General features: G+C 43.3%; 1 protein-coding gene across 1 annotated transcript in view; it reads right to left on the reverse strand.

Moving 5' to 3' along the window:
- Positions 1 to 23487, reverse strand: part of BAIAP2L1 (BAR/IMD domain containing adaptor protein 2 like 1) — a 78157-nt gene that overhangs the window by 18172 nt on the left and 36498 nt on the right. Inside the window, exons 4-7 of the mRNA XM_065923799.1 lie at positions 2051 to 2112; positions 1887 to 1958; positions 1517 to 1654; positions 719 to 871 (exon numbers count right to left, since the gene is read on the reverse strand). Coding sequence (XP_065779871.1) covers positions 719 to 871; positions 1517 to 1654; positions 1887 to 1958; positions 2051 to 2112 — 425 coding nt within the window. The remainder of the gene's footprint in view (positions 1 to 718; positions 872 to 1516; positions 1655 to 1886; positions 1959 to 2050; positions 2113 to 23487) is intronic.

The following is a 23487-nucleotide window of genomic DNA, read 5'->3' on the forward strand; positions in this document are numbered from 1 at the left end:
CGTGAGTAACAGGGAATATCTGACCTCGGTCACTGCTAGTTCTGAATGCTTACAGCAGCCCAATAGAGCCCATAGTTTTATTAAAAAACGAGGGAAGGAAATTTAGGACATAGTTTGTGATGATTCCTAGAAGCATAACCTCACAACTGCATGTGCTGAAGGAGGGTGACAAAGCTAGTTACGGGGCTGATGGGGTCAGGAACACACACACAACTTGAGGAGTGAAAAAGGAGTGAAAAAGTGTGAAAAAGCATTCCCGTCCAGCTGTCCTGAGGCTATGACAGGGTCTGGGTCTAGGACAGGATTTCCAGCAACACCGTCTACATGGACCCCCAGGCGAGCCTCTCAGACCACCCAGGTGGGGTGTACCTGGGGGCTGGCGGGACTCACCCGTGGTTCTGGTGAAGACACTGATGCTGAAGATGCATCAGGGAGAGTCTGAGAGAGGCTGGCTCATGGGTGAGAAAAGGGAAAAAGTGCCATTTCTCAGCCATTGATTAAATATGAATGGGTGTTACTAAATTCAACATGATAAGCAAACATTTGACCATTTCATCTACATTTCTAAAAGTTTACTCATTCGAGTTGGTCAAAAATTATATCCTTAGAGTTCTTTCCTTGGCAAAATGAGCCCACTGCTTTATACTGGGGCACCTATGGAAGGCAAATTTTGTCAAGGATATTTAAATGTCAGGAAAACATTTGCTGTTGTGCCTACCTGTGTGTGGTAATGGTGTATCTGACTCGAAAAGCTGCAGTGTTTGTCGACTAGAAAGCAGAAGCGCCTTTTCTCTTCAAGCAGGGCTTCTTTGCAACCATCTGCAATAAATTTCTGGATTTCATTCTGGCGAGAAGTAATGGTTTCTACATACTAGGAAAATAAATAATAATTATACAAGTATGACATGAGGAACCAAACAGCTACCCAGCCTGACACTTATCTCCTGCCATCTTTACAGCTGATTTATTTTGATAATGGAGTGAATGCTGAAGGCAGATAAACATTAGACAGAACAACAAAGCCCTAACCTGATCCGAGCAGATACTGACATTCTCATTAAGGTCCCTGATCCACGCCTGAAGAGAAGTTGCCAAAGGCCCTACATTCCACTTGGCAATTTGCATAAAATATTACTTTTACTCCAGGGACAGGATCATGTTTTATTGGAAAATAATGAGTTTTGGAACCAGAAAGTTCAAGATCAAATCACATTGCCAAGTGCCAACCATGTGAATTAACCAAAGCCTCACTTTTCCCATCTGTAAAATGGGGACATAATGCTTATCACTCTCCCAAAGTCAGGAGACAACACCAGTGCTTTTGACTAATTATCCTTAACTCTGGGGAACTCTGCGGCCTTCAGTTCCCACCAAGTCAGTCAAAATGCTTATTTTTGACTTTCAGCAGCAGCACATCTGATGGATAAAGTATAGGCTGACTGAGATGAGCATGCCTCCCATTAACTGTATAAACCATCCACCCCAAAATAAAGTAACACAGTGCTGAAAAGTTCACCTCAGTCTCTTTGCTTTCATATTTGAATGGATTTCGTCCTCCTTGACTTTTTCTTCTTATCTTCTTCAATTCAGCTTGCGATTTTTCCAGCGAATCTAATCTATGCCTGTGTTCTGCTTGGTATCTTTTGAGAGTCGCCTGGAAGGTAAACGTTGCACCTGTTTTACTGAAGCACCAGGCAGGCGGCTGCTCTGGCTGTTTTAACGGTGTATTGTGGCCTTCACGCTCGCTGCCGCCACCGCCGCCAACTCAACCATGGGGAAGTTCTCCTTAGGCTTGGCCATCAGGCGAGCACAGCCTCCCTGAAAACTAGGTTCCCCGCCCCGGGTGCCCTCCACCCAGGGCAGGTGAAGCAAAACCTGGTACTCACATTCATATATTTTACATCAAGCTCTGTCTTCTTCTCCAGCTCATAGATAATCTCCTTATGGAATTTTTTGAACTGTGAACACAAGTGGAAAATTGAGACCAGGTTTGAGACTTGAAGCAAAATAAAATAAGTATATTTGGTAAATAGAAAAACCGTTCACATACATTTTCATCAAGACTCTCGTTGAGTTTCTTGTGGATGCTCGAAATCTCTATGAGAACATGACCTGTGAACAAAATCAGGGATGTTAGGACGAAAAGCCACTGTGTGGTGTGTTGTAAAGATGTGGGGGGAAGTAAACCGGCGGATGAGGCCTAGTCCGCAGCTGCTCCCAGGGCAGGTGAGCACCTGGCCCCGCGGCGCTGGGAACACTGGCTATGGCCCAACAGCAGGGGTGGACACCCGATGGACACAGCTGACAACAGCACAACACTCCACAACACCCACCAGCTGTCTTCAAACTCCCCTTGTCCTCTAGCTATTTACCCATCCCCTAAGTCGAATCCTACTTATCGGGTTTAATTGTTAAATTCTCTTACAAAAGATTATCTTGGTCATTATAGTAACTAATTATAGGAACAAATGACTCATTTTTGATCTAATCCCCTGGGTAATCTGATTATCTGTCAGGCATAAAAGATAAAGGTTATTTTCTTTTTCTTATATTAGTTCTCCTATCACTCTGGAAAATCTAAAAAAAAAAAAAAAAAAAAAATCTGGGAAACCGAAGCAGGGACCTTGTTCTATCTCCTGGGGCTACATATTCCAGGACAAAAGAGTTGTTGCTCCAAAAAACAGCTAGATGCTCCAGGCGCATCTCTTGCGGTGTGTGGCAGAGCGCTGCCTCCCGGCTTCTAGAAGGGAACAAGCGCCTCCCTCTGCCGACGTCTCTACAAGAACCAAATGGGTCTGATATCCAAGAACTGGGAGCAACAGTGTCACCTGGACCACCACCAAGTCATACCAAACCACACAATGTGCCGGGGGACCATCCTACAGTTCAGTGGGCAGATGAAAAGGAGGTCTTTGGGCAAAACTGAATGGCCGTGGACAAGGGAGAATGAAGAGGATGACTTCGGCAGACGTGGGGAGAGAGGGAAAGGCTGCGGACTGGACTCGGGCTTCGGAGAGCACCTCTGTGCAAAGGGCTCTTCCGTGCCCAGCTCCGGGGACGCCTGAGGACACCTGACTCTAGGAGGGCCAGCCCAGGCTCTTCCCTCTCCTTCAGACTCAGAAACCCATCCTGAACACGCCCACCTGCCGACCCCATCGGGCACCTCGTGTTCAGCACGCCTCCCAGTGCACTCACCGTCTCCTCTAATCCTGGCTCCTGGCTGCCAGCCAGCCAGTCCTAGGGGCTGATAGCCCGCCTGTGTGCGACACTCACGGACAAAGACTCTCTCCCCGGGGCCGTCGCTTGGGCCAGCTTGGGGGTGGAACCGTGCCCTGACTCATCCTGTTTCCTTGGGCGACAAATGTGCCGGCCCTCTGCTGCCCCGCAGAGGAGGCCCGTGGGGATGACCCGCTCCAGCAGAGGTTGGGGAGTCTCCCCAGACGCCCTGCCCCACACGTGTCAACCCACCTGCTGGACCTCGGAGGAGCCGCCCTCCTCTTTCTAGCTCTCATTTCCCATGACTCCCAGCCCATTCTCTTCTGGATCTGCTTCCTCCCAGGTGCCAGGGGGCTCTCCAAATCTACATGTAAAGTGTCACTCCCACCCATGGTGTCCCAGGTAAACCAACTCCTCAGCCTAAAGCCCACCATGAACGGTGTTGCTGAAAATGACCACGGTGGGTGGTGGGGACAGACACTCTCCTGGAAGGATATAACCGGGTTAATAGGTTAGAGGTCCGGAAGCCCCTAGGCACCATGTGATTCCAGGAACTGCTGCTGGGTAAGCATGAGAGTGAAGGCCCCCAGCAGGGTATCAAGGCACCCACTGTACATCTTCAGTGATCCTGACTCCATTTATCCTGTGATTCAGTTCTAAAGCTCAACATGAAACAAATTCACAAACCAGAGCTCTTCACAAAGGAAGCCTTTATCTGACCAAGAATATAATTACATTAATGTCACTTCATGTATTGAAATAATCTGAGGTGAAATATTAATAAACTTCACATCTATTTTAAACCCATAAATAACTCCCAGTTGGAGATGAATAATAAACAACAACAAAAACCAATTATTTGAAAATCAAGCACCCTATTCCAGGCAAATCAGATCTACTTAAAATAATTTTGCTTAAATCAGTCAGAGTGATTCAGGCTAGGAGGAAAGTGTTCACAATTTTTTTTTCATGTTGTGAAGAACTTTATTTCTACAATCTTATATAACATCGACCTCCGAGATACGTGCTACCAAAAGTCTGGGCTTGTGAGAACACCAGCGCCGCTGAAGTGAGTGCTCCAGCCTGACCTGAGAGCCCGGCTGCCCGCGCCCCCTCCCCACTGCAGAGCCTGATGGAAGGGCCCAGTGAAACAGACTCTGCGGGCAGGAAGGGAACACCGAACCTTCCCCCTGCTCAGTCCCTCTCTGTTGGTGGAATTTAAATGCCGACCTCAGAGCAGCAACTTCTGAGTCCTCAGGCATGAAAAGGATTAAAAAACATCTTTCCTGTGATTATGCAAGCTGCCCAAAGAGTATCTTGGAACAGAAAATGAAAACAGCCTTTATGTTCAATCTACAGACGGTTACTCTTAATAAAGCAAGTGTTACTTTATGTCTGAGATGTGGAATCACACACATTTTACTCTTAGCTCTGTAACCTACTTTTTCATAAATTACATTTGGGAAGAAAAAAATTGTTTTGAAAAAAGAAAAAGCAGTTGAGAAAGCATAGCCCAGAATCCATTGGAGCAGAGCTAAATAAATGCCCAAACAGGAATCTACGTGTCGATCCCAGGAACTACAGCACCGTAAGTACGGGATCAATCATTTCCTTTTTTCCCTTTAAGGTTTTGAGTCAATATTTTGGGAAGAAACTCATAGTAAGTACAGTAAAGTGACCCAGTCTGAAAAAATTATATTCGTAAATGGCAGTATTAAAGAAATTGAAATATATACCTATTTTTCAAAGTCATGAAGTTGATACAACTAAAAAGTCAATGTCTACCATCAATTTTTCTCTGTAATTCATACAAATAATAGCTATTGGTGGTATCACTCTAATTGTAGGAACCATGAACAAATCTGTCTAACATTTTGGACAACACTGTATGAAGATACACGCGTTTAGCCAATAGGCAGTATGGACTTTAAAAGTTAAACAACAAAATTTTAAAAAGTATTACTTGTATGAACACAAGGTTTTCATCTGAAATGTGGATTAGTCATGGCACTATTAATATATTTTCAACTAGATAATTATTCATCAACTCATGGTGTAAGTTTAGAAGAGCCAGAGGGAAACTACTAGCAGACTTCGGGGACACAGAACACGTAGGCACAAATGTTCCTTCTCGCTTATATTTGATCATGGATACTCACAACGTCTGTTATTTCTGGAGAGTGCAGAGCAGTGACTGAGTCACACGCTATTTCCTCTATGTGACTTCGAGTGGAATCAGACAGTAAAATGACAAGGTGGAAGCCAACCCACTATGGGCCTAAAGTTACACCATATGAATTAAAGGAAAATTGATTAAAAAAAAAAGTTACTGTAAAAAGGCTATACTTTTCCTGAGAGTTTTCCAAATACCTAATGTGATACAGAGGAAATATAATGAACGTAAAAGCAAATTATACACAGGTGGGAGATGTTAAAAACAACAACAGATATGTTTTTAACAGATGTTAAAAACAACAACGACTCAGGGTCGTTAGTACCAGCAACAGGTGACCCAGCCTGCCAGCGTCTAAGAACATCTCTCAACGGCTGTCTACCCCAGTCCCTGGATGCAGGTGGAGGGGCTCCTCACTCGTCAGTGTTGAAATTGCGCAAATAAACCAGGTGCAGACAAGCACGATGCCAAAGAAGTGAGCGGGTGGCAACCAGCACACGCGCTTCACAGGCTTGGGTGGGTGTGATTCTGTCTTGAGCACTGAAGGGAATCACTGGCTGGTAAGGTGTGTGTGCCCAGACAGAAGGAGCAAGTGAGCCCCATAATGCATGATGTACGCCAACAGAACCCCCCCACTCCTCAACAAGCCATTTTCTGGGTGAGCACTTGTCTTCCTGAAATAAAATCCACGTATGAGGCTGTCAACTTGTAGCTAGTCACCATGTTTTATTATCTTTTGCTCCTTATACAAATATGGCGTGTGTGCTTGGTTGTGTCTGACTCTTGGAGACCCATGGACTGGAGTCCGCCAGGTTCCTCTGTCCATGGAATTTTCTAGGCAAGAATACTGGAGTGGGTTGCCATTTCCTCCTCCAGGGGATCTTCCTGACCCAGGGATCGAACCCGTGTCTCTTATGTCTCCTGCATCGGCAGCAGATTCTTTAGCATTGGCACCACCTGGGAAGCCTTATACATTATAAATATATTATATATTTTAAATGCTTTGGAAGAACTCTTAAGACTTACAGAATGAGAGAAATAGACACCAAACTCATCTATAAGCTCATCTTCTCTCTCACCAACCCCCCACTTCATTCCCAGGGTCCCCAAAGCAAAGTTTTCAATCTCCCACCATCAAACAGAATACACTGCACTTTTCTCTGCCTCACAGCCTTTCGCAATACTGTAGTTGAAGGGACTCCATCAGGATCATCCATTATGAGAACAGGCACACCGGATTGCTGTTGGTTAGAACCAACCGTAAGGGCACTTCTGGCTTCTGCTCCAACGCATAAAAAGCTTCAAAGTTGTCACTCCCCTATTCACAACAAGAAACAAGCTAAACACACTGAAAAACAACTCTCAGATTCATCAGAGAATTAGAATGATGTGGAAAATCAGAGTTTACAGGGAGCAGAAACTGATGCTGGAGCCATGGTTGCCAGGAACGCTAGCGGTAAACGAGGAATCGCTGGAGGCTCCGTGTGGAGAGTTAAAAACAACAGGGGCTCACTTCTCAGGAGTTTCATTTCTAGGACGCACCCCCACCACCAGGTTTTTATTGTAAGGGATGGAGAAAATTCCTCTGGGGCTTCTGGTGGTGGGGAGGGCAAAGTGTTTTGAAACTTGCCCAGAGTTATCCTGTTCTTGCTCTGTTCTGAGTAAGGAAGGCTAGCCCTCCAGGGAAACACTTTCCTAAGCCTTATCTGATCTGGGGAAGGACAACTAGCTACCTGCTGCCCCTCTAGCTTTCCTGTCTCAAGTAAGCAGAGGGGAAAAGAGCCTGAGAAACTCTCTGGAAGATCATGACCCACATACTGTGGCCACTAAAAACCAGTAACACACCACAAAACCACCAAAATGGAGATTTAAACATGGGATTATAAAGGATGCTCCTCCTCTCCAATACTTTACCACATCACCCATCAACAGGACTCCAGGATAATAACAGTGGGTTATAATTGACACTCCATTTAAGAGGATTTTTGAAAGCAGCCCAAAGACAACGAGGGGGACAAAAATAATGGAGAAAGGGCAGTCCTTTCAGCAAAGGGCGCTTAACAACTAGATATCTACTTCCAGAGAAATGAATCTAGAGCCTGACCGTACATTTTTCATAAAAAGCAACTCAAAATGGAGCACACACCTAAATGTAAAATGCCAAACAATAAAACTTTAAGAAGATAAAGCCAGAGAAAATTCACATGACTTTGGTTTAGCACTGAGTTTTTAGCTATCACGCCAAAAGCATGATCTGTGAAAGAAAAAACTGGCAAGCTGGACTTCATTAAAATCACAAACTTCTGGTCCACAAAAAAAAACTGTTAGTAGAATGAAAAGACAAGTTCACAGACTGGGAGGAATTATCTGCAACACACATATCTGATAAAGAACTTGTATCCCAAATAATATAAAGACCACTCAAAGCACAAACATAAGAAAAACAGCTCAATTAAAACATAAGATGGCAAATAAGCATACGACAAAATGCTCCAAGTCATATGGGAACTTACAAATTAAAATAAGATACCAGCACACACCTATCAGAATGACTGTAATCCAGATCACTGGCAACACCAAATGCCGCTGTGGAGCAAGAGGAACGCTCGTTCACGATGGGCGGGAACGCAAAACTGTACTGTGGCTTCAGAAGTTAGGCAGCTTCTCACCCAGGTAAACAGTTTTACTCAATTTATTCCAACTATTCTTATATTCAAAACTAGTCTTATTCTAGTAATTGTACTCCTAGGTGTCTACTCAAATGCCTAGATATATTACGTCTGTGGAAAAACCTGTATATGAATACCTAAAGCAGCTTTATTCATACTGCCAAAACCTGGAAACAACCCAACTCAGTGGGTAAACAAACTGTGGCACGTGTGTACAACTGAGTATTCTTCAGGGATTAAAAAGAAACCAGCTGTTAAACCACAAAAAGATGGAGGAATTTTAAATATATGTTGCTTAATGAAAGAAGCCAGTCTGAAAAGGCTGCCTGATGTGCAATTCCAACTAAATGACATTCTGGAAAAGGCACAACTATAGAAATATTGATGGGAAAAAAAAAAGGATTGGTGACTGCCAAAGGTTGGTAGGGGTTCTCTTTATGTATTTGTCAAGCTCATAGAATCCCGATGTAGACTATGATCTTTAGTTAATCATGTGCCAGGACTGGGCCATCATTTGTGACAAAGGCACCACATCGGTGCAAGATGTAAAAACAGAGGAAGCAGTGAGCAGGGGAGGGAGCAGCCTGACGACTCTGTGAGGTCTCGGCAGTTCTGTGTAAACCCAAAACCACTCTAAAAAATAAAGTCTATTGATTGAAAATAAATTCACGGCAGTCGTGTGGGCCCTGCAGTGATTAGGAACCAGTGGCTGCTCCCTGGGAGGAACACACACACAGCGTCTGAATGCTTCTGGCAGTTAGACATGGAAGAGAAGTGGATCTCTCAATTCCATTACCTGTGTGCCGCGCCCCCACCCAGGTGCCTGCCAGGAACACACAGGCCTTAAGAGTCAGGTCGTTAGTGAATATACTGAATCAATGAATGGAAGGCTGACTCCAGTAAAGCATGGAAGTTCAGTGACGGCAAGAGAAGAAAACCAGTGAAAGCTGGACCCCTCAGAAGGTGGCGTCTGTAGTGTTTGATTCTATTGCTATACCCATACTGGTTACAGAAATGCCTACAGGAAAAATGACTTTTGTGGAACCCACATGCCTGGGCCCTAACCTCTGGGCGCTGGGTGTTCATCTGCAGTCTCAGCAGAGCCGGCTGTCATCTGGGGCTGTTTCCACCCACAGGGCCTCCAGGAGCAAATTCCTGGCATCTTTTGTTTCTTATCACCAAGATTTAGTAACACTGAGGTCCAGTCTCAGAGGCTCCTGATCCACAAACAAGATAATTAAAAAAAAAAAGAAAACGAGACATTTTTGTTTATAAAATTTTCAGTTTGCCAAGCAAGAAGCTACAATCCCAGACTCTGGGTTCAGTGGTGGACACCTGGCAACCCGAGTTGTGAGGATTAAGTATCCTAACCAGGGAGACGTGCCAAGAGCAAGACACATACTAGACACTCAGTGTCTGACACCTTCCAGCTTCCTGACTTCCGGTAAACATTGAGAGAGGGAGGGAGAAGCTGGTATAAACTACTTGTTTGGGAAGTGTGGCAGCAAAAGAAAAGTGGATGAAGGAGGTTGCTAGAAAAAGAAACGTTAAAATATTTTTTCTTTTTTAAGAGACATTTTTCTGAATAAGGTCTGAAGAAAGAATAAATGGAAACTAATAAACCCCATAGGACTGACATGCTGAATTAATTTTAAGCTTATGTAAGAATGCTTTTAAAGATAAAATATTACTATTATCCTAACATAGAGAAGGCTGAACATCGAAGAATTGATGGTTTTGTATTGTGGTGCTGGATAAGATTCTTCAGAATCCCTTGGACAGCAAGGAGATCAAACCAGTCAATCCTAAAGGAAATCAACTCTGACTATTTATTGGAAGAACTGATGCTGAAGCTCCAATACTTTGGCCACCTGATGCGAAGAGCCGACTCATTGGAAAAGACCCTGATGCTGGGAAAGACTGAAGGCAAAAGGAGAAGGGGACAACAGAGGATGAGCTGGTTGGATAGCATCACTGACTCAATGGACATGAATTGGAGCAAACTTGGGAGATAGTGGAAGATAGAGAAGCCTGGTGTGCTGCAGCCCACGGGGTCGCAAAGAGTCGGACTCGACTTAGTGACTGACAACAACAAATTACCTTACAAACAGGACTTAACTCTCAATGGGAATTATCACTAGAGACACTTCTGGATATTTTAGAGTCAAGTCTTTCCAGGTAGGTGCAGAGCAAATGCAATCCCACAATATCAGAGATCTAGTCTTACAATACCTAAGGTAACACCTAGTAAAGATGTCCATTCAGATTTTAACCAAGTATTATCTTAAGTAGGGTGGAGATTTGAGGTTTAGGTGATAATTCTGTCATAAGATTGGTTCAGGAAGCAAATTGAATGTTCATTTTCTACTTCATTGTTGATTAACAATTAAATTAATTTAGCCTACCTGCTGTAAATAAGTGCTGTCAAGTTAAAGTACAGGATTTGTAATGAAGATATTAAAAGTTGGATGTTAATGCACTACTCTTATTTTAGCTAAAAGAACAATGTTAATTTATTCAAGTGTATATATCAGATAATTGATCAGTTTTGCATCCATATACAGATTACAAGCAGTTGTCTTCTTACATCTGAATGCAAAATACAGCATTAAAAGATTAGTTATATCACATGAGGTATATTAACATTAATTATTCATTTTCCTTTTTCATCGCTTAGTAGATTAAAGGTAAAAGACAACCATTTTGAGGCCAATAAAAATGAAAGCAAGTGCATTACTAATAATGAATGAAGCTGACAACCAGATATTCTTACAGAGTCACTAATGAACTGTAGGTATTTTCATTTAAACGTTAAAAATGCTACACCTGAAAAATGTGAATTATTTAAAATAATTAAAACAGGACCCCAAAACACAGTGATGCGGACAACACACAGAAAAGTCACTGAGAAACAGTTTCTATTCAGTATTAATGGGTAAAAACCATCTTAAAAATTTTGAGTGAATTTTTTCAAAAGACTAGAGTTGTTTTGTTTTAAAGCAACCAGTTCTAATTAGGCAAGTTTAAAAACACAAAATAAAACAAAGCTTCTGCTCCCAGTGGAAAGCCATTAATCTAAAACCACACACCCCAGGTATATGTTGGTTAGTTCTATCATGATGTGAATTTAAGGGAGATTCCACAAAATCCAGAATCCATTTTATTATATCTCTTACTCCACAGGAACAACGGGAACACAGAATAAGAACAAACAGAATAACTCGGTGCTCTCACAGTTCAGAAGTGTTCTTTACCTTTTTCTACTTCAGAGGGGAAGATGACATCTCTGATGCTCATGGAGAGCGACCGCTCACAGGCGTCAGGTCCTTCCCGGGTGCCCAGTATGTGCAGGCTGCCTTACAGAAATGGCCTCACTTAGTCCTCACCACCTAAGAGTAGCTCTGTTACGCACTGAACAGAGGCGGGAGCTCAGACTGAGGCCTTGGATGACTTTTCCCCAAATGACGCAAGTTCTAAAGGCAGTGGGGCTGAAATCTGGACTCATGTCTGAGCCCGAGCCTGTGCTCTTGACCACTCTGCATCCTCACTCAAGCATGAGAAAGGACCTGGATTTTCCTACCGGGCCCGAGGACAGAATGGTGCCTGGCATGTGTGAAATCCAGGGAAAGACAAGTCTCCCAGCATCTGCCGGGACGCTTTCATTACCAGGGATGTTGTTTATTGGAACAGTTGCCTGGGAGGGTGGGGGCGGTATATGGCCGGCATCACAGAGGCACGGCGCACTGGGGAGGGTGGGCCTGGCGGCCTGAAGCCATTTCAGCTCAACGTGGTGTCAGTTGTGCAGGAAGTAAAGCTAAAGTGGCAGGACTGCCTCCCCAAGGCAACAGGTGACAACCGGCCTCCCACACCTGTTGTGGCCCAAACACACACACACACGGGCCCTAGCTGCCAGTCAAACAGAGCGATCAGTGGCCAGCCTGCTTCTGGCACCTAAACTTTTGAAACAAAAAATGCTTTAGGAAAGGAGCCATCAAAAGATGATGATCCATCGCAAATGGCAGGGACCCCACAGTCTGCAGCCCAGCTCACACTGGAGAAGGGTGCTCTGGAAAGGGTCCCCACTGGCAAGTTCCTGGGGCTGCGAGGCTTTCTGTGGGGTGGGGAGGGCTGGTCCCTGCCTCCCTGGACCATCTGTGAGGTGGACATGTAAACAAACAGCCCCTGACAGAAGCCGGCGAGACTCAGACGAGGACACAGAAGTGAAGCACCTGACACGCTGTGATGCTCACAGCTGCTGGCTTCCTTCCAGCCGAGGGAATCCACAGGGCACATTGTCGAGTATCAGTGACCCTGGGTGAGTGGACGGGCCTGTCCTGTCCACAGGGGCAGAGAACTACACGTGCACACAGGGAACTTCGGACTCACATTTCCGCTGGGCCTAGCAGGCATCCAAACCTGAGACCTCTGAAAGCCACCCTGATGCCCTCACCCACCACACCCCTGGCGGCTGATGCCCAGTGCAGCCCAGCACTGCTGCTCACCTGCACTGGTACCACAGCCTCCCACCCCGTCTCCCTGGTCCCACCCTCCCACAATCTCTTCTTTGGGCAGAAGCCAGAGAGAGCCTTTTTTTTTTTTTTTCCATTTTATTTTATTTTATTTTTCTCTCTCTCTCTCTTTTTTTTTTTTTTTAATTAGTTGGAGGCTAATTACTTCACAATATTTCAGTGGGTTTTGTCATACATTGACATGACAGAGAGAGCCTTTTAAAGGTTAAGTCAAACCTTTTCATTCTGGGGATCAAAATCTCCAGAAGCTCCCCAACCCAACCTCAGGTTAAAAGACAACTTTCTTACCATGACCCACAAGGCCCAACGGGACCTGTCCCACCCCTGCAAGCCCCTCTCCAGCCCTCAGCTCCCCTCTCTCCAGCCTTAACTGCACCTCTACCAACCAGCTTCCAAACTGCGACCCAAGCTCACAAGGGCTCGGGAATGCTGCACTTCTAGCCTCCAAGGGACTGCTCTCCCTCTAGCCCGCACCTCTTTGACCCCCTACCCAAATTGGCTACATCCCATCTCTCTTTTCCATCACTCATCGGCCCCTTACCTTGTTGCTGCTGCTGCTGCTAAGTTGCTTCAGTCGTGTCCGACTCTGTGCGACCCCATAGACGGCAGCCCACCAGGCTCCCCCGCCCCTGGGATTCTCAGGCAAGAACACTGGAGTGGGTTGCCATTTCCTTCTCCAATGCATGAAAGTGAAAAGTGAAAGTGAAGTCACTCAGTTGTGTCCGACTCTTAGTGACCCCATGGACCGCAGCCCACCAGGCTCCTCCATCCATGGGATTTTCCAGGCAAGAGTACTGGAGTGGGGTGCCATTGTCATCTCCACTCACCTTATTACCGCCTGGCAAATCAGACCTGTTTACCATTCACTAGAACACAAGTTCCCAAGAGCAGGGAACTTTTACCTGTTGATTTATCCCTAAGTGACCAGAACAATGCCTATCAAGTGATGCTCACTGAAGTGAACATACTGTTATTTAAATGAGGAAAGAAAAATTACTGCAATTCCTTGATTACTGAATACTGGGTTTTATGTACTTTTCAGAAAACCAAAAAGGGCTTTTTTTGTCGCTGTTGTTAAAGGACAAGTTTTCACGAGCGTAAAGAAGAAACAAACCCTGTCCTCATCCCAACACTACCGTGCTCACCCTCCTCTGCAGCACAGAGGCTCTACCTCGGTACCAACAGAGGAAAACAAATGAGTGAGATGGAGGCAGCCGTCAGAATGATGATCACACGGATTACTTATGAATTCAAGGAAATACACGTGGAAGGTTCACTTAAAACAGCAGTGCCCCCTCGGGAATCACAGCAGCACCATTCATGATAGCCAAGACATGGAAGCAACCTAAGTGTCCATCGACAGATGAATGGATAAAGAAGATGTCATGTATACACACATACACAATGGCATATTACTCATCCATTAAAAATAATGAAACAATGCCATTTGTAGCGACATGGATGGACCTAGAGATCGTCATACTGAGTGGAATAAGTCAAAGATAAACATCACATGGTACCGCTTATATGTGGAATCTAAAAAAAAAAAGATACTGATGAATTTATTTACAAAACAGAAACAGACTACAGCCACAGAAAACAAAGTTTTATGGTTACCAAGGGGAGGGCAGGGAGAGGATAAATTAGGGTCTGGGGTTAGCAGATACAAACCATTGTACACAGAATAAACGAGGTCCTACTATACAGTATAGGGAACTATATCCAATATCTTGTAATAAGCTATAATGGAAGAGAATCTGAAAAGGAATATATATATAATATATAAACTGAATCACTTTGCCATACGCCACAAACACAACACTGTAAATCAACTATCCTTTGATTAAAAAAAAAAAGCAGTGCCCAAGATAGTTTATATAACCACAGAATTATGTTAAAACAGCTATTTTAAAATGATAAAGATTGAAACTGTTTAAGTTCATTTTTCAGTAAAAGTATTAATTTTTTAAAAACTTGAAGTATATTTTCATACTCATTATCAAATGGTTTCTAAACTTCCTAGAGGACTCATAAGTTGTTTTAAAATATTAATGCAAAATGGAAAATTGGGCTAGATCAAGCAGAGAATAAGAGATAATATTAAAACATTCAGTCATATACATATGAAGAGAAAAGAAGAAACCTTACTTAGTATGTCACAAATTTCTATTGTTATAAAAATGGAAGCTGCTGACTATCAGCCATAGCTCTGAGTTATAAATACCTGAGTCATATATATGTGTGTGTCATCTTCACTACACTCAACAGTTACATAAACAGACCTATTCTGGACATCAAGAGTCCAGTTTTTAGAGCATGCTGTTTAGTTCGCCTCTTTAGTCATCTCATAATTTTTAATCTTTGAACTTATGCTCCTAAAACATTAGTCAGTTTTTCATCATGAAAAAACCTTTTAGTCCTAATAATACTCTTGTTTCAATTTGAAATGAGACATAGAAACACAGAACCTGTAGCCTATCACTCAAAATAATAACTCTAACCTATATATCCAAAATCTCCCATGATCCTTTCCACGAGCCCTGAATCCCAGGCAAGCTGAACTCTCCCGTGTCCTGTCCCTCTGCTCCCTCCAGCAGAATCCACCCCCTTCCGTCTCCATCTCCGGGCTGACCATAGGATTACAGCACCCCCTGACTCAGCACCTCCTCCACCCGAAGGTATGATCCCATGGGAGCGAATCCTGTAGCTTTGTACCTTTCACTCCTGCTTTTGGTCCTGTGTTAAAGGGGTGTGTGTGTGTGTGTGTGTATGTGTATTTTCATAATCTCCCATACTAAGCTGGAGATATCCTGAAGGTGGGGATCAAGTTTACTAAGCTTGCAAACATTCATGGTTTCAAGAAAGCCCAGAGAAACCCGATTCACAGAGTCAGAAGGGAGGAGCCCAACACCCTTATCTGATACACTCATTTAGTTCATCAACAAACATTTCCAAGCTCATCCTGAGCCTACTTCTCTCATCCTTGCCTCGCTGTGGGGGCAGAGGTGGCACATCTGCGGTAGCTGCTGTTCCCTCCCCCTCTGGACTTTCCCTGGAGCAGACACTACTGGACTACCATCAGGATACCCCGCTTCAGAATCCTCCGAGATGTTACTATAAGCACAGCTGTTCACAGCTCCTTAGCAGGTTTTTACAGAAGGACTTGTGCCAAGGTCATTTTCTACACTGAGCCAAATGCTGGCTTCCTGGGACTTCCCTGGTGGCCCAGTGGTTAGGACTCTGAGCTCCCAGTGCAGGTGGCCAGGGTTCCATCCCTGGTCAGGGAACAAGACCCCACATGCTGCAACTAAGACCCAGGGCAGCCAAATATACAGAAAATACCAAATGCTGGCTTCCTGGGACTTCCTTCCACAGGATTTCAGGAACAATATGTGTACATCTTCTGTTGCACACCCAGGCTTCCAGGTTTTAAAGACTACTTTTGTAATTCCTTTTCTGCGTAGAAATCCAATTTTGTGGGATCTGCTTTAAGGAGTACAAAATTCCAAATTCAAAATTACCAACAGGGCTTTTAAAGATGTCATGAAACTGAGAGGCCTTAAAGCTGAGACTTGAAGTCTATGGGAAACCCTTCATTCACCAGGGAATCAACCAACTGGAATTTAAACCCAGCTTCACTACTAACTAGCCATGTGAAATTATTTAACCTAAGTTCTCATTTTCTTGTTTATAAAAAGTTGGAACCGATACCTCCCACCTCTGAGGACTGCTGTGAGAATTCAGTGAGACTTCTGAATTTTGTATTTCCATTAATGTCAACAAAATTCATAAAAATTTTTTTATATTGAGGTATAACTGACATATCCTACTGCATTAGTTTCAGGTGTACAACATGATGATGCAATGTCTGCATACACTGCAAAACGATCACCCCGAGAAGTCTAGTTATCCCCTGTTATCATACAGTGCTACCAAAAAATTTTGTGTATGTGATAAGAAGTTTTACTCCCTTGGCAACTTTCAAATATACATGATGATGTTATTGACTATAGTCATCTTGCTGTACATTACATCCCAATGACTCACTCATTTTACAACTCAAAGTGTGCGCCTCAAAATTCATTTACCATGTTATTCATTCTGAGTTGGGTGGGGCCAACTAAAACCCTTCACAGAGGCCTGGGAAATGTGTACAACTAGCCCCTCAAATTATTACAATGTCTATTATATTGTTTTTAGTGTGAATTAGTTAGGGTTGAAGACTTAACAGAAGTGGCATACTTATATTTTTTGGCAATACAATACACACAACCTAAATTTACCAATAGTGACATTAAGTACATTCACAATGTCATACAACCATCAATTACCCAGTTCAAAAATGTTTCACCACCTGAAAAGGAAACCCTGTGCCTATTAAACAGTCACTCCCCACTGTCCCCTCCCTCAACCCCCAGCAACTACCAATCTGCTTTTTCTCATAGGGACTTGCTGATTCAAATTTTTGAATGAGTGGAATCTTAAATATGTGGCCTTTTAATCTGGTTTCTGTCACTTAGGATGTTTTCAAGTTCCATCCATGTTTTAGCATGCATCAAGACTTCATTCTTTTTTATGTGTGATTAACATTCCACAGTGTGGATACACAGTGTTTTGTTCATCGATTCATCAGCCGCTGGACATTTGGGTGGTTTCCACCTTGTGCCTGCTGGGAATAATGTGAAGATTCTGTGTGGGCATACGTTTGTCTTGAGTAGACCTTTAAGGGGTGGAGTTGCTGGGTCATAAGTTCCTGCTCTGAGGAACTGATAAACTCTTTTCCAATGCAGCTGCTCCATTTCACATTCCCCCCAACCAAAGTGCAAGAGTTCTCGTTTCTCTACCAACACATGCTGGTGTCTCTTTAACTACAGCCACTGTTGGGTGTGGAGTGGTACCTCACTGTGGTTATGATGTGCACTGATAAACTCTTTTCCAATGCAGCTGCTCCATTTCACATTCCCCCCAACCAAAGTGCAAGAGTTCTCGTTTCTCTACCAACACATGCTGGCGTCTCTTTAACTACAGCCACTGTTGGGTGTGGAGTGGTACCTCACTGTGGTTATGATGTGCAGGTCCCTAATGGCTAATGATGTTGAGCATCTTTTCACGTGCTCCTTGGCATCCTTTTGTTTTTTTTTTCAATTGAGGGATAGTTGATTTGCACTGACCTCCTTACTTTTAATAATTCTGTTAAGTCATTCAGACCAGGAAAGAGTACCTGAGGAAGTGCATTTACTTCCAAGTGGCTGAAGACCAGAAACATTCAGAACCCCTCTTGGGCTCACAAGGAACTGACCACGAACCCCACAGCGCCCCCAGTGTGCTTGAGAACAGGTGTCTGGCAGCGTCAGGGCAGGACGCACCCACACCGCGATTCTGACAACTTCCATCTCTGCTACGTCCCTCTCCCTTGACCTCTGTGGTCCTCCCCTCAGCCAGTCACAGAGGCCTGGTGCCTCTGACCAAAGCCACCCTTCCTTGGCATAAACTCCCCTCTTTCTGCATTAGCACTTTGTGTTTTTGTTCAGTTCAGTTCAGTTCAGCCGCTCAGTCGTATCCGACTCTTTCCGACCCCATGAATCGCAGCACGCCAAGCCTCCCTGTCCATCACAAACTCCCAGAGTTTACGCAAACTCATGACCATCGAGTTGGTGATGCCATCCAACCATCTCATCCTCTGTCGTCCTCTTCTCCTCCTGCCCCCAATCCCTCCCAGCATCAGGGTCTTTTCCAACGAGTCAACTCTTCGTGTGAGGTGTCCAAAGTATTGGAGTTTCAGCTTCAGCATCAGTCCTTCCAATGAACACCCGAACTGATCTCCTTTAGGATGGACTGGTTGGATCTCCTTGCAGTCCAAGGGACTCTCAAGAGTCTTCTCCAACACCACAGTTCAAAAGCGTCAATTTTTCAGCGCTCAGCTTTCTTCACAGTCCAACTCTCACATCCATACATGACCACTGGAAAAACCATAGCCTTGACTAGACGAACCTTTGTTGGCAAAGTAATGTCTCAGCTTTTTAATATGCTATCTAGGTTGGTCATAACTTTCCTTCCAAGGAGTAAGTGTCTTTTAATTTCATGGCTGCAGTCACCCTCTGCAGTGATTTTGGAGCCCCAAAAAATAAAGTCTGACACTGTTTCCACTGTCTCTCCATCTATTTCCCATGAGATGATGGGACCAGAAGCCATGATCTTAGTTTTCTGAATGTTAAGCTTTAAGCCAACTTTTTCACTCTCCTCTTTCACCAAGAGGCTTTTTAATTCCTCTTCACTTTCTGCCATAAGGGTGGTATCATCTGCATATCTGAGGTTATTGATATTTCTCCTGGCAATCTTGATTCCAGCTTGTGCTTCATCCAGCCCAGCATTTCTCATGATGTGCTCTGCATAGAAGTGAAGTAAGCAGGGCTGCCTCCTAATTTCAGGCCCAGCATAGCACCATGAATAGAGTAAGACACCTGCGAGGGGCTGGGAGAGGGCGCAGACGGCTCTCATGTAAGGGACGAGGTTGTCACAAGGCAGCGCCCGGGCCCGCCCCACCTCACGGAGGCAGGACAATGGCGGTGGCCCCCCTGACCGGCTGCTCTTCGGCAGCATTTCCTTCTCCAGGGCATCTTTCTGATTCAGGGGTTGAACCCGCATCTCCTGCATTGCAGGTGGATTCTTTACTGCTGAGCCACCGGGGAAGCCCTTTCATACCTGTGAAAAGTGAAAGTGAAGTCGCTCAGTTGTGTCCAACTCTTTGAGACCCCATGGACTGTAGCCCACCAGGCTCTTCTGTTCATGGGATTTTCCAGGCAAGAGTACTGGAGTGGGCAGCCATTTCCTTCTCCTGAGGATCTTCCCGACCCAGGGATCAAACCTGGGTCTCCCACATTGCAGGCAGACGCTTTACCCTCTGAGCCACCAGGGGAGTTTCGTACCTGTAGTTCTTCCTAATTATGATACATCACTGCACATACGGTTACTTCAAAGCTGGGAGAAGGAATACCTTTCTTATAACCTCTCTGTAGAGAGGTACAATTTACAATACAGAACACCTTCTCACAGTTTTAGGAATTTATATATACTTATATCAATATGCCTGGGGGCTTCCCAGGTGGCTCAGCGTAAAGACCCCACCTGCGATACAGAAGACGCAGGTTCAATCCCTGGGTCAGGAAGATCCCCTGGAGGAGAGCATGGCATCCCACTCCAGTATTCTTGCCTGGAAAACCCCATGGACAGAGAAGCCTGGTAGGCTACAGTCCACGGGGTCACAAAGAGTTGGACAGGACTGAAGTGACTGAGCAAGCAAGCACGTATACCAATATGCCTAGATGGTATATGGACTCCGTGTATGTGTTTATGTAGATGTTATAAACTGTACATTCATAATTTTTAAGCCTATCTTTCTCCATAGTTAGACCTTTTTTTTGCTCCAAAAGAGGTGCAATTGCCACTTGAAAATTCAAATGGTAAATCATTTACAAAGTTGGAATAAATGGTCATGGATTTTTCTGGGCTCCAAAATCACTGCAGATGGTGTTTGCAGTAATGAAATTAAAAGATGCTTACTCCTTGGAAGGAAAGTTATGACCATCCTAGACAGCATATTAAAAAGCAGAGACATTACTTTGCCAACAAAGGTCCGTCTAGTCAAGGCTATGGTTTTTCCAGTGGTCATGTATGGGGGATGTCAGAGTTGGACTGTGAAGAAAGCTGAGTGCTGAAAAATTGATGCTTTTGAACTATGGTGTTGGAGAAGACTCTTGAGAGGCCCTTGGACTGCAAGGAGATCCAACCAGTCCATCCTAAAGGAGATCAGTCCTGAGTGTTCATTGGAAGGACTGAAGTTGAAGCTGAAACTCCAGTACTTTGGCCACCTGATGTGAAGAGCTGACTCACTGGAAAAGACCCTGATGCTGGGAAAGATTGAGGGCAGGAGAAGGGGACGACAGAGGATGAAATGGTTGGATGGCATCACTGACTCGATGGACATGGGTTTGGGTGGACTCCGAGAGTTTGTGATGGACAGGGAGGCCTGGAATGCTGCGGTTCATGGGGTCGCAGAGTCAGACATGACTGAGCAACTGAACTGAACTGAATAAATGTTTCTAATATGATTTACAAAGCCTTGATTATATCTGATGAAAACACAAAATACAGACTCCTACATGAAGAATCAGTTTCAGATTGTATAATGCTTTACTATTTTACACAACCTTTTATCTGAACTATAATGGACAGGATGATCTGACATCATAAAATTAATCACATCAGAAAAAGCTCATCTTTTCCACATGTAGGAAATTAAATCAGCATAATAGGCTGCACCGCTGGCAGACTTCCTGGGCTCCAATTAACCTGCCATTAACCAGATGAGTGACTTCAGCAAGTTATCTAACTCTCTTTGAAAACCAGTATCCTCATCTGTAAAATGAAAATAATAATAGCACCTGCTTTAGAGAATTATCATGGTGAGCAAAGGCGTTCATATGCATTTGGCAGGCAAAAGTTAAACAAATAAAATAAATTCCTTATTAACTCTTTCCTATTTTTGTGGGAAGGAGTTTAATCTCTTCAAAGTTAAGCCTTACCCACAACTAAAAGATAAATGGTTTTGCTCAATAACAACTGCTTTGGCTCAACTTAGCTTTCTCACTGTCTCTAGTATTAACTCTATTTTACCTAAATTTTAGGAATCTGTTTAAGATACTTCTCTGAAGAAATAGCATTTCTTTTTTTTTTTTTTAGAAATAACATTTCTTTAAAAATATTTCAGGTTTTTTTTACCCCTGCTCTTATTTTTAAGACCCAAGACTGTCAGTTTGGATTTTGAGTGTCAACAAAAGTGTAATAAACATTTTTAAAAACTGCATCTCAATAACAAAAGCAAATCTATGATTGTCTAGGTTCCCTGATGCTGAAGAGATAAAATCTTCTGTTTTGCACTCAATTTAGGAAATTGGCCTAAACAATTTAATAGATGTTTCAAAATAATGTAATAGCTGGCTGAGTTGGAAAAAAGTAACATAGTCTAAATAGATGTAATGTTGAGGTCCTTACACCTCACAGGAAATCTGTCAGCTCCCCAAAGCAGAGTCCCCTGTTATTCCTTGAGAAATAAATGAGAACAAGCTTTATTTTTCTATGGTTTAAAGATGAAAAAACTGATTCAAAGTTTCTTTTGAATATTTTGCCAAAATATTTTCCCCTGACCATTTCTGTTTTCCCTTTCCAACGTTTTCCATATTTTCTAAGTTTTAAAAAATAAACGTGATTTGATTTAAGGACAAAACTGGAAGTTTTAGACAAACTTCAGTTTCCTCTTTTAAACAAGCACTGTTCCCAGAGTGGAACTGTGTACCTGTGATAAAGATTTATGTGCACAGTTCCAGGTACACACCCTGACAACCTGAGTCACATGAACATTATTCATATGACTTACTCTTTGACAAACACAGTGGATTAAAATATTTTACCTGCCAAATCCTGACTGCAGAGCTCTGGTCTTTGGCTTTGCGTTTGTTTGTTCGTTCCTCCTTTCCGACAGAGCAAGACAGTTTTGCCCCCGAGCTGTTTGCCTGCTGTGGTTATTGGGATGGTGCTGTGATGTGTGTTAAACCCAAGCACTTAGTAACAGTCTGTAGGAACAATTCCAGAAAGTGCAGTGCTAAACCCAGGTGGTTAAGGAGCTGCTTTCTTTGGAGAGGAGGCTATCAAACCCCTCACATGGTCGCTTGGTCTTGACTTAAGCAATGGGATGACCCTACAGGCCTTCCACTGTCAGATAAGGGCCTGCCAGGGGCCAGGTCACAAACAGTTCAGGTCTCAGGGGCTGAACTCCTCTGCACCCTAACAGGAGCTGCAGACAACCATGAACAAGTGGGCACGGCCAGGTCCCACTAAAAGGTCAGTTACCAATCGGAGCTGGCCAGCCCGTTGGCTCTAGTTTGCTCAGTTAAGGTACAACTGATAAAAGGTGAGCCTTCAGTAAACTGAATTTGAAGGTAATTTCAAAATATATGCTAATTCTTATTGGAATCTTCAAGTGATAGAGAGTATTTAGTACAAAAATGATTAAAATTTGGCATTTCTCTTGAATCATTAAAATATTTTTCTATCAGTGTAAATTAGAGTTGAGAAAAAGTAATGACACATTTTCTCAATATTTTCTGAAATAGAAGAACACACTTTATTCATAAAGGACCTTTAAGTTTCAAGAGAAAACCATCAGGAATGACTTCCTTGGGAGAAGGATATAAAACTGACCTATAGAAAATTAAAATCTGCTGTTTTTTCTTAAGTTATAGACAATTAGAATAGCTTATACATTTTAGATATTTAAAGTATTTTCTATAAAGTCTGAGCCACTTCCCCACAAAATTGGCAGAATACCTTTGTATGAATATGATAGAAAATAAAGGAGCATTTCTATTGCTTTAAAGTTTGATTTTAAAGTTCTATTTTTATTGCTTTAAGTTCTAAATATTTTATAAGAGTTTTATCAAATGGCAAGTCCCATTATATCAACTTTTTATTTTCTAAGAAGTAAACATAATTTAAATCAGAGAAGCTCCACTATTACTTGGCATTTCTACTTCTCATTTCTTGGTGACTTTCAAGGACAAAACTTTTATACCTCCATAGGTGACCCCAACATGCAAGAGAACAATGAGATGACAAAAAAACCCAACAGAAAGACTCTCTCATGAATGATAACCAAGAGGCACTACAAAGTGTCAGCAGAATTAGACCGTCAAGAACTCCAGACTGCACAGATAATAAAAAGGACCAAAAAGAAAACAAAACAAAACCTTTTTAAAAAGTTGATCGGCAAATGCAATAACTAAAAGACAAATAACCCAATTAAAAATGGGCAAAGATCTGAATAGACATTTCTCCAAAGAAGATA

This window comes from Muntiacus reevesi, chromosome 2 (assembly GCF_963930625.1).
Source record: "Muntiacus reevesi chromosome 2, mMunRee1.1, whole genome shotgun sequence".
NCBI classification, from domain to species: Eukaryota; Metazoa; Chordata; class Mammalia; order Artiodactyla; family Cervidae; genus Muntiacus; species Muntiacus reevesi.